We start from the raw sequence: 12,422 nt of genomic DNA on the forward strand, positions 1-12,422 counted from the left end.
GACAGCAATTGTCAAAGCTTTTTAGCCAAATTAATAGAATTAAAATGAAAAACTTCAGAGGGAATTTTAATTGATCAAAAGTTCCATACAATTGCAAGAACTGATGATAACATTTCCTTTCCAATTTTTCACCTTTGGAGAAAGAAAAGTGTGTTTCTTTTCTCCTGGAGGGAAAAAAAATATGAAAGAAATCACAAAGGTTAGCAAGCAACCCCCTTAGACCTTAATCTTCTTGATGAAATGATCTGAAAGAAACTTCATCCTTCTTTAAACCAATTTAATTTGTGCCAGACCTCTGAACAACATACAGTAGTTTCATGGCTTTAGGCTGCAATTGCCTAGCTTTTCTAAACTTTGTAAACCTGGAAATAGCATTTCCCTTCCCTCTTCTTCTACAGTAATGGGCTCTTATTCAGCAAAATATTTCCAGCCTCTGGGGCATAAACTATTTTTCTGATTATTAGGTAGTTAATTGCTGAATGCCTGCTCTCAGTTGCTGCACTTGCTAGCTGAGCACTCTTCAAGGCTTCTGCTCTGTTGTTGTAGCTCAGTGAGCTCCAGAACACCCTGATTATATGCCAGAACTGTACCAAGTTTAAAATAGAGTACCACACAGATGCATCAAGATCTGTTAGTCATTCTCTTAACAGCTCTACCACGCCATTAAGACCTAAAGAAACAAATGTGAATTAACTTATTTTAAGAATTCTCTATTAACATGACAAAAAGGATGGTCCTACTGATATCAGCCTCCTCTTGCATGAAGTGATCTTTGATACTACAATCCTTTTTTTTGCATAATGCATTATTAAACGTTTCTTCACCCTCTGGTGAAAAAAATCAAACACAAACCCACCTCTCATTTTAAAACATGCTATCTTACAGCTTTTGAAAGATGCCTGTAAGATAATTCACCTAAGAGCTCCTGGTATTTATATTTATCCAAAATAAGTATTTTCAGCATATGATACAATAAGGGTTTTACCTGCCATTTCTCTGAAGTGCAAATATGATGCCTTTCTCCTGAAAGGGAAGCAGTTTATTTCTCAGTCTTTCAGGTAGAAAAGACAGCTTAGCATCAACATTTTCTGAAGTAGCTTCAAGTGTAGATGTCTCCTGGAATGTACTAGCCATTTTGAATCTAAGGGAAACAAAACAAAACGATACTTTACTTAAAAGACAGCTCTCCAATCTGTTAAAGCTTCCTGGAACAATAATCATCACTCCATCTTGAAATATCCACAGAGTCACACAAAATTACAGAATGGCAGGGGTTGGAAGGCACCTCTGGAGATCATCTAGCCCATCCCCCCTGCTAAAGCTTCTTCAAAGGACTGTTGGTTTATATATATATATATTTTCCCCATCCATCCTTGTTCCTTACCCTTGTGAACCCTTCCTGTTATATCTGTGTGTATATATATATGTATGGTTTAAAGAAAATTTTACTTCTACTTCCAAACCAACTCCAAATTACTTGCCTCCTTCCCTTTTTTTTTCCTAACCCCCCTTGCTTTCCTTTTTTTTTTTTTTTTCCTTCTCTTACCTCTCCCTGTTCTTTCCCCTTCTTTTTTTTTTTCCTCCTCTCGATCGGGAGCAGGGGAAGGATTCGCAGCCTTGCTCCCAGTCTGAGCTCTTAAATCCCAGTTAAGGCTCAAACCACCACAACAGTCATGGGGGATTTCAACCACCCTGACATCTGCTGGAGGGACAACACAGCTAGGTACCAGCATGCCAGGATGTTCCTGGAATGCATAGATGACAACTTCCTCCTCCAAATGGTAGAGGAACCAATGAGAAAAGGTGCTATGCTGGACCTTGTTCTCACCAATAGAGAAGGGCTGGTGACCAATGTGAGGTTCAGGGATAACCTTTGCTGCAGTGACCATGAAGCAATTGAATTTAAGATTCTCAGGGCAACTAGGAGGTTGTATTCCAAGCTTACAACCCTGGACTTCAAGCATACAGACACTGAAAGAAAGAGTGATTGCCCATCGGAATGGGCTGCCCAGGGTTGGGGCAATCCCAAGCACTGGCGGAGTCACCATCACTGGAGGTTCTGAGGAAGAGACTGGATGGGGTGCTTGGTGCCATGGTTTAGTTGATTACTATGGTGGATGATAGGTTGGACTCGATGATCTTGGAGGTCTTTTCCAACCTGGTTAATTCTATTCTATTCTGTATGGAAGCTGCCTGAGCAGCAAGAGACCTGGTTAGAAAAGCCAAAGCCCAGTTAGAATTCAATCTAGCCAGGGAGATAAAGGGGAACAGTAGAAATTTCTATAGGTATATTAAGGGTAAAAAGAAGACAAGGGAAGGTGTGGACCCCCTCAGAAAGGAAACAGGTGAACTGGTGACAAGTCACATGGAAACCTGAGCTTCTTTACCTCAGTCTTCACTGGCAAGGGCTCCAGCTGCACTCCCAGAATAACAGAAGATAATGGCAGGGGCTGAAGAAGGAACTGCCCATAGTGAGTGAAGATCAGATTCATGACCGTCTGAAGAACCTGAAAGTGTTCAAGTCCATGGGAACCAATGGGATACACCCACGGGTGCTGAGGGAACTGGCAGATGAGTTTGCTAAACTGCTCTCCATTATATTCCAAAAGTCATGGAAGGCCGGGGAGGTTCCCACTGATTGGAAAAGGGGAAATATAACCCACATTTTCAAGAAGGGAAAGAGAGATGACCCAGGGAACTATAGGCCAGTCAGTCTCACCTCTGTGCCCAGTAAAATCATGGAGCAGATTCTCCCAGAGGCACTCCTGGGGCAGAATAATAATGAAGAGATGATTTGGCACAATCAGCATGGCTTCACCAAGGGCAAATCCTGCCTGAGAAACCTGGTGGCCTTCTATGACAAGGTCACAACATTAATAGATGAAGGCCATGCAACTGACATCATTTACCTGAACCTGAGCAAAGCCTTCAACACTGTCCTGCGCAACATCCTTGTCTCCAAACTGGTAAAGTTTGGGTTTGATGGATGGACCATTCAATGGATAAAAAACTGGCTTGATGGCTGCACCCAAAGGGTGGCTGTCAATGGGTCCATGTCCAAGTGGAGTCCCTCAGGGATCAGTACTGGGACCAGTCTTGTTTAACATCTTTGTTGGTGACATGGACAGTGGCAGTGAGTGCACCCTCAGCAGGTTTGCTGATGACACCAAGCTGTGTGGTGCAATAGACATGCTGGAGGGAAGGGATGCCATCCAGAGGGACCTTGAAAGGCTGGTGAGGTGGGCCCAGCCAATATCATGAGGTTCAATGAGACCAAATGCAGGGTCATGCATCTGGGTTGGGGCAATCCCAAGCACCAATATAGGCTGGGCAGTGACTGGCTTAAGAGCAGCCCTGAAGAAAAGGACTTGGGGGTGCTGGTGGATGAGAAGCTCAACAGGAGCCAGCAGTGAGCACTTGCACCCCAGAATGCCAATCACATCCTGGGTTGCATCAAGAGAAGCATAGTCAGCAGGTCAAGGGAGGTGATTCTCCCCCTATACTCCACTCTGGTGAAACCCCACCTGGAGTACTGTGTCTTGTTTGGGAGCCCCTAGTACAGGAAGGATCTGGAGATGCTGGAAGGTGTCCAGAAAACGGCCACAAGGATGATCAGAGGGCTGGAGCACCTATCCTATGGGGACAGACTGAAAGAGTTTGGGCTATTCAGTCTGGAGAAGAGAAGGCTCTGAGGAGACCTAATTGCGGCCTTACAGTATCTTAAGGGGGCCTACAAGAGAGCTTGGGAGGGACTCTGTAGGGTGTCCAGTGATAGGACTAGGGGGAATGGAAAAAAACTAGAAATGGGTAGGTTCAGATTGGATGTTGGGAAGAAGTTCTTCCCCATGAGGGTGGCGAGACACTGGAACAAGCTGTCCAGGGAGGTGGTAGAAGCCCCATCCCTGGCAGTTTTTAAGGCCAGGCTGGATGTGGCTCTAGGCAACCCGATCTACTGTGAGGTGTCGCTGCCCGTGGCAGGGGGGTTTGAACTAGATGATCCTTGAGGTCCCTTCCAACCCTAACAATTCTATGATTCTATTCTATGAATTAATCAATAAAAATTCTCACACTCAAAGCAGTCTCAGTCTAAAAATGTGGATTCTTCATTAATTTCTGTCCAAGGGGATGGGGTCAAAGAAAACTACTAGCTTTCACTCTCTTACAGCTTCAACAGACTTTAAACGAAGAGTTAAAAGATCAATAGCAGTATACTAATTGATAGGAGGAAAGCAACAAGCCTCTGCATCAAAGCATTACCTCATTATTTTGGATTTGTGGCCTCTGTGAGGCACAGGATTACTGTCACGATGGTAGAAACAAAAAATATCAGCCAATGTTTCCTGCGTTGTCAACAGCAGCTATTGTACCAGCAAGTTTGACAGTAAAATTCTGAACATGCTGCACTGAGATTTTTTTTGATACTGATGTTATTTCTGAAACAACTTGGAAGAAGTGAAACATGACTTGGTAGAAGAAACCATTATGTTCACAAGAAACATGCTGAGCTGAACAGTCATTCAATTCAAGACTCTGCAGGATTAAGTACCTTTGTTTTTTGCACTGACTGGTTACAAAGTAAAACAGACCTGGGGACAATGCAAATGGTTAATCAACTTAATAAAGCAAGATCAGGCAAAGGAGTTTGCAAGTTTTCATCTATTATCACAGGGTACAGGTGAAGAGGTAAAGCAAACAGACTGATTCAGATGAAACTATATACCACAGTGAAAAGAACAACACCTCTGTATTCCTAAAGAATTACGTTTATGACATTTTAGATACAAAACTTGATGCATAGTTTGCAGCTGAAGTTACATTCCCTCCAGTGAAGAGAATCTAGCTGTAACTGCACTATTGCAATATTTCTATCTATATACAGTCCAAGCTGAAGAGCCCGGGCTTTGGTTCAAGCACAACTGTACAAACATCTTCTAACACTCCATCTTCCACGGGCCTATGGTAGATTTAAAATAAGAAATCCTTCCACTAGGATCAGAGGAGGGATTTCCACTGGGAGTTTTCCGAGGCCGGGGGAAGCTCCTGGCCCCTGAGCACCTCTCCATGGTGCTTAGCCCCGTGGCGGCGCAGAGAGCCCCTGGCCATGGTGCTGCAGGGTACGGAGCAGAGATGCAGGGGGGGATCCGCTGATCCCCTCCTGTACACCAGGGCCCCTTCTTGTTGGACAATTACACAGGCTTGGAATCAGGGAGATCCAAAGAAAAAGGGACAGAAAGTTGAAAAGAAGAGTTATCACAAATTTGCCACTTACGGAAAAACAACCTGGCACTGTCAGCACGGCTGACAAAACTGTCTGTAAGTGGACAAAAATTCCTTCAACACAAATGAAAAGGAGAACCCCCACCTTCACTAGAAGAGAAAAAAAACCGTTCTGATTGTTCTAGAAATCCACTACATTGCTGTATAACCCTACAAAACTGAGGATTTGAGCATCCTGTCCCTGGCATCACCAGTCAGACAAATGCCATTCAGACAGACAGAAAACAAGTAAGTGTTTTTTTTTGTTTAGAGAGGCACAGCTATCAAGATACACATCACAGACACTCCGAGAACTGGAAAGAAAATGCTGCAGACAAGCTTACAGTCAAGTTCCATGAGTTTGCCTTTGTGAAAGTATGGAAGAGGATAACAATGGACCACTTCTGTGCATACCTTCTGGGGCATCTCTTAACAGCTCTACAAGGAAGTGCTGTGTAACCACATCCATTTTACGTACCATTTGGCAGGACAGTGAGGGGAACAAAGTGAATTTAAAATATTGAGCAACACTCAAAGTTGAGGCACAAGGATTGCATTTACCACTACTATGAATTTTGTTCTCTTTGTAGTAAATTACTTAGCTCCTAAAGAATATCCTAAAGCATATTCTTGAAGAGTTCTCCTTTATCTTGCAACCAAAGCCCTAGAAATATTATTGCACATGTATGAAAACAATAGTCCTAACTGGAACCATAGATGTGTGTGCGCTTCTCAATAAACATGGCCTCAATCCTGGTCTCAAAACCATGAAGTTCACCTGATGTTACTGGACAGCTGCAAGTGATTCATGCAGCAATAAGAACTTGATGGCTGGGAGAGAGGCTGCTGCTGTGCTTCCTATAGCATGACCAAGGTACAGAAAATCCAGTTTACAAGCAAGTCTGGCACTACTACCAGAAAGACAGGATCTTTTCTCCTTAGATTCAAATCAGGCCATGCATTCGAGGTGCTAACCTAAAAAACGACAAGCCCAGTGGCACTAAACCTCCTCCTGATAAAGACTTCCAACAAAAGACCTTCTAGAACATAACCTGTCAAAAGATAAAGAGGGATACCTTCTGACTGCCAATGAAGTAGCCAGTTAAAGAGAAAGGAAATCTTGAAAACTTTTTTGCAAACCAGAAACTCTGTGTCATCTGAATGTGATTCCAGTATTGACTATGGCTTCTTCTCTCCCTGCTCTTTTTCAATTGGATTTTCTCTCGTATCTTTAACGATACAATGTACTTGTATTTGGGCCTCTAGAACATTCAACAGAAGGAGGAAAGCCTCTGGCTTGCCCTGTATACCAAAGAGATGCATTTCACCAAAAAGTCATAAATCTCTGTTAAATTACCTGCTACATCTCTCAGCTGAGCAAACAGGAAGGTTTCAGCTCTGACTATTGGGAATACAATCATAATCACTTTCACAGTTCTATCACAATATTTGCACAGAGTTTTTGTTGGTTTATTTTTTTTGTTGTTGTTTTGGTTTTGGGTTTTTTTTAATATCTATATCTGATTAAAGTACTTCAGTACTGTTGGTAAAAAAACAGCAACACTAAACAGTTCTGTAGAGCCAGCCTTAAGAAAATATGCTGCAGGATTGGTGAACCCAACAAACCTATTCAACACTGAGTTGTGATTCACCCAGAAAGAAAATTTCTGACTCATTTTCTGTGATGATTTTCTATTCTATAAAAACTGAGAAAATTACATCCTTCTGATCAGCTCGCTACATAACTTGTTGTGAGTGACATTATGAGAATGAAATGTTAACATAATTAACTTTCTGTTGAATTAGATTATTATAAGATTCTTTCACCGAAACATTGAATAAAACCCAGGCAGTTTCAGAAGCATAAATTTGAATTAGGAGGCACATATGATTCATCAGTACACAGCAATAGTATCATAAAAATGTTTCTGCATCAGTCACTAATCAGGTTATCACTGACATTGCAGATCCCTTTTGAAAAAACACCAACAGCAACACAGAAAACACTAACTACCAGATATGTACCGGGGGGTTGGGGTTTTGTGTTTGTGGGGCTTTTTTTATGGTTTTGTTTTGGTTTGCATGTTTGTGGGGTTTTTTCACTCTGAATAAAGAAATGAATAGCAATTATAGAATAGGTGAATACTTAATTAAAGTCCACATGTAGTGAACAATGACAATTAAAAAGACATACAGACCAGAAGACAAGACAGCAATGTGTACCTTACTAAACCTTTCACACATTGCTCCTTGGAAAGGCAAAGCAGTGTGCATTATCATAGCACCCCAATATTCTCCTCATTACCAACTTTATGCTTCAGTCCTTTGCATTTACCTTATCCACACTATGACTTCAACTTGGACTACAAACTTTCAAAGATGGGCTTTGCCATCTGCTGTGCATATAGAACCAACCACTCTCACAGATGATTACTGTGGAGCTTGTGCTAAGTGAAAACCACCCATCTCTGGTAAGTATCTGATGCTTGAGATATGATTACCTGAGAACATGCACTTTGGAATGAAGGTTTAAGAACTTACATACTTGAAGAAATAAAATGGGCATTTAAAAAAAACAGCACTTGCATGGTTCTTCCCCCAACCCCTTAAGTTTGCTTCAGTTACTGTGAACATGCACTTAAAATCATACCCTGAAGATTCAAAGATCTGCCACAACTTCTGACTAAACATCAGTGATAATAACCCATACTCAGTCTATATTTATACCTGTAGAACTATTTTATGATATCTAAAGTTACAGAAGGCACTATGACAGGTATATTTACCCATGAAAGATTATGGTTGGGTAGAAAATGAGAACAGTGATGAAACAAGACATAGAAAGAAATCAATTCCACCAAATTGTCTTTTATTTGTTCTAGTAAAATAATAATTATACTAAGAATTGACACCTTGTGTATGATGACTTTTGTAGTGGTGGTGATTTATACTTGGTTTTGAGACAGATCAATTATGTACACCATACATAACCATGAGCTGTTAATACTTGTCCCATTGACCTTCCCACCACTCTAGATCATAAGCTCTAGAACTGCAGTTTTCTCAGGCAAAACGGACTTTAAATGTTTAGTGCAGAGACCTAACTTTTGACTCAGAGAGTTCACTCAGTTACAGAAGTTTTATGAGTGAAATAAATAAAAATAAAAGCTGTACAGTATTTTCTGAAGTCTTTTAAAGGAAATCAAAGAATTACTAAATTCAGTAGCTTTTCATGTAAAATTGCTTTAGTATCTCAGGACTAGCTGGTGGTAAATGATCTTAACTTGGATCCCCATTCCTGCTTGGAATACAGAAGACTCATGGAACTACCACACAATTCATTTAATTATAGGGCATAAAAATCAGTAAAAAATTACTGTGTGCAGAACCTGTGAACACCAGGATAAATCCATCTATTCAGTGGGAGTCAGCAAGTCTTTTGTGAAGGCTTATCAAGTCTGCTGAAGTTTTTTTGAAGGGGATCTACAATAACATACCTATAAACTGGATGATGTAGTCCAGATTCTATTTTTCAGAATTTATTAAAAGAGAGTATTATAAACATACTTGGACAGTAATTACAACTTCCAGAAAAATTTCTGATAGTCCCTCAAAGTTTTAAGTAAACTGAACTGTCATGTGGTAACATAAGCCCACTATTTATTTTTACAGGTCACTAAGTATAGCTTTTTAGTCAGCTTAGTAACAGAAGCTGAGGGGAGACTTCATTGCTCTCTACAACTACCTGAAAGGGGAATGTATTGAGGTGGGGGTATGTGGCAATGCCAGTGATGAGCAGTGTGAGCAATCTGGCAGTGCAGGCCTAGAGCCTGACATGGTGGTAGGCCATGTTCAGCATAAGTGCAGAGCCAGCTAGCAGTTTAGCAAAACAGTGCTGTGCCTGCAGCATGTAACTAAAACAAGGCACTGGTAGCTGTAAACATAGAAAGCTATATTGGAACAACAGGACATGCACCTGCATCAACAAACCTCACGTGTCATTAGTAGTTGGACCAATAATCTATAACAGTGCAATGTGTGGTCACTCATAGGGAACCAATGAAGCCATGCCAACAAGGCACTCCGAGTTTATAGAAGTTGCAGAAGTTCCCTTGCTACGCACTTCTGCCTTTCCTTTCTCTTCTTCTATGCTTTACTTTACTGTGCTATAGACGCAGCATAGGCCTGCACCATAGGCCTGCAATACTGGAACAATAAAGGAACAATACTCGGATCATATTGGTCAGCTGTATTGACTCCAATCTCCATCGCCCCTTTAGGGGTAGGTCTCTTCTCCATAGTATCTAGTGATAGAATAAGAGGAAGTGGCTTGGTATTGTGCCAGGGGAGGTTTGGAATGAATATTAGGAAACATTTCTTCTTGGAAAGAGTGGTCAGGCATTGGAATAGGTTGCCCAGGGAGCTGGTGGTCACTGTCCTTGGAGGTGTGCAAGAAACATGTGGACATGGCACTTCAGGAAATGGTTTAATGGCCATGGTAGTGTTAAGTTGATAGTGTGACTTGATTATCTTAGAGGTCTTTTCCAACCAAAACAATTCTATGATTCTGTGCCTAAAACAAAATACTATTTCCATAAAGCGTTTGTTTCATAAATTTCCTTTTGGTAGCCTTAACTGCTCCAAGGCTCTAAGAAAATAATGGGAGCATGGCTGATGGATTCATCTACCATTTTTCCATCAGTGGATTAGTCAGGAATTGAAAAACTACCCAAGTCATGTGAATACAGCACTCTAAAAAGTGCAAAAAGAAAAACCAGTCAGACATCACAGAGGTCTGTGGCACACAACAGTTTTTCCAAAGGCCAGCATACAGTAGAACAGACATCTGAATACTTGCCTAGGGGCAAATTATTTTTTCCCCTTTTTCACTTGCAAAATTCCTTGTACTCAGCAGCATCCTGCAACAGCAGAACGAGCTGAGCACACACTATGATAACCCAGCAGCAACAGTCAGAGTAAACAGAACTAGTGAGACCTTCTGTCCCAAATGTGGGCTAAAAAAGAACAGCAGCCATAGAATTGTTTAGGTTGGAAAAGACCTTTAACATCGAGTTCAAACATTATCTAACTCTACCAAGGCTGACCCTCAGCACATCTCTGTGTCTGTTAAACACCTGCAGGGATGGTGATGCAATCACCTCCCTGGGAAGCCTGTTACAGTGTTTGATAACCCTTTCAGAGGAAAAGTTTCCTCTAATATCCAATCTAAACCTGCCTTGGTGCAACTTGAGGGTGACTTCATTAATGTTTATAAATATGGGAAGGGCAAGAGTCAGGAGGACAGTCAGGCTCTTTTCAGTGATGTCCAGTGATAGGACAAAGGGCAACTGGTGAAAGCTGGAGCATGAGAGGTCCCATATAAACATAAGGAAAAACTTTTTCACATTGAGTGTGAAAGAGCACTCTAACAGTCTGCCCAGAGAGGTTGTGAACTCTCTTCCCACAGTCTCCTGCTCTGGAAACATTCAAAACCTACCTAGATGCGTTCCTGTGTGACCTGCTCTAAGTGATCCTCCTCCGGCAAGAGTGTTGGACTGAGTGATCTTTCGAGGTCCCTTCCAACCCTTAACACGTTGTGATGTCAAGTCTTGTCACATGTTACTAGGGAGAAGAGACTGATCTCCACCTCCGTTCAGGTACTTGCAGAGAGCAGTAAGGTCTTCCCACAGTCTCCTTTTCTCTAAATTAAACAACCCCAGTCCCCTCAGCCGCTCCTCATAAGGACTGTTCTCCCGACCCCTCATCGCCTTCTTTGCTGTGCTCTGAACCGGAAAGCTCGTCCCATCACGAAAGAACCCCACCTAGGGCATTCTCGACGCTGCTCACTGCGCAGCCCCTCTGGGCGTTGTATTCTAGTGCTTCGCAAGGACAGGCCGCGCTCTCGTCCAGCCTTCTCCCGTGAAGCTGGGCCCAGGTAGCCTCTCGCAACTAACCCTCCCATCCCCCGCCTCCTGCCAGGCCGTTGTGTGTTGCATCGCGCCACAACGCAACTGCAAGGAACAGCCTAGACACCAACCCCTCCCGCTCCCTGCCACGCGGAGGAGCCGCTCACGGTCAAGCACCGCAGGGCCGAGCCTTGCCGCGCCACTCACAGCTCCGGCCACAGCCAGTCTGCGTCTTCGCGGGCTCCGGGCTCAAACCGCCGCCGCCAGGAAATGACGCGAGAGAGCGCGCACGCACCCGCGCGCTTCCCGCGGCTGCCCGCCGCGCGCGTGGAGCTTCCGGCCCTGGGAACTGTGGTTGTTTTGTTTGTTTGTTGGTTTTGGAGGTTTGTTTTGTTGTTTTTCCCCCCGATGTTTTCTGTTCCTGCCCCACTTCCCCGGGAGCGAGTCAAACAGCTCAGCGGTTCCTCGCAGCGATGCCTGCTCAGCTGTGCCTCGCACCAGCCCCTGCTCCTCTTAGAGAATGTGGAGAAAGAGAGAGAAGGCGCCCTGAGGGGAAGGGAAAACGGCACAGTTACCTCACGAGAGAGGCCGCTGCGAGATGAGTGGGATGGCTGGGAGGAGAGGGCGCCAGACACAGAATGACGTTGGGGGCCAGGCTAAGCCAGGGGCCCGCACGACAGGGCACCCCAGGCAGCACTGCCGATTCTAGAGATTGGTAGGAATAGCCTGTCTGTTCGCTGCCAGTGGCCGTCGACTGCCCACAATGGGCGGGCATTGCAGTGCGGGTCCTCAAGAAAAAGTGGGATTCCTATTGGAGACCAGGACCGCCTGTCACCACAGTAGTGCCTCCGATTGGTCGCTATCTTCTGGGCGGGCTTGCGCTCGCGCAAGCACTGAGAGGCACCACTCACAGGCAGCTCCGGGGGAGGGTGCTACGCTGCTAATTGGCTTGCGGAGCTGTTACTCATTAGCGCTCTGCGTGGTTATTGGCTGTGGTGGCGCGCCCGGGTGGGCCTTTCTCCCCGCCGCGGCAGCAGGAGGAACCCAGGCGGCTGTCGGGGCTGGCGATGGGGTTAAGCGCTCCTCGTGCGTGAGCCCGCTGCTGCCGCGCCAGCCGCAGCCTGCCGGCCGCGCTGCCGCGGTAAGCAGCCCACCGCCTCTCTAGGAAAGGCGCCCCCGCATGTGGTGGGGGCGGCGGGCCCGCGCACTCCGCTTAGGAGAGCGGGAGGAGGATGGGAGCGGGGCGGGCGATCGGCCGCG

General features: G+C 44.3%; 1 protein-coding gene across 4 annotated transcripts in view; it reads right to left on the minus strand.

Moving 5' to 3' along the window:
- Positions 1-11,911, minus strand: part of ZRANB3 (zinc finger RANBP2-type containing 3) — a 61,390-nt gene extending 49,479 nt beyond the window's left edge. For 2 of the 4 annotated variants that reach the window (XM_068139129.1, XM_068139126.1), the window contains exons 1-2: positions 11,738-11,911; positions 986-1,141 (exon numbers count right to left, since the gene is read on the minus strand). In XM_068139129.1, the coding sequence (XP_067995230.1) occupies positions 986-1,134 (149 nt within the window). In that variant the 5' untranslated portion in view covers positions 1,135-1,141; positions 11,738-11,911. Of the gene's footprint in view, positions 1-985; positions 1,142-10,753; positions 10,860-11,078; positions 11,177-11,737 lie in introns of those variants that run through there. The other 2 variants (XM_068139127.1, XM_068139128.1) reach the window with 2 other exon arrangements.
- Between the last annotated feature and the right edge of the window lie 511 nt (positions 11,912-12,422).

The sequence above is a fragment of the Melanerpes formicivorus genome, unplaced genomic scaffold (assembly GCF_026170545.1).
Source record: "Melanerpes formicivorus ecotype bairdi unplaced genomic scaffold, bMelFor1.0.p_v2 SCAF_5, whole genome shotgun sequence".
Taxonomy (NCBI): domain Eukaryota; kingdom Metazoa; phylum Chordata; class Aves; order Piciformes; family Picidae; genus Melanerpes; species Melanerpes formicivorus.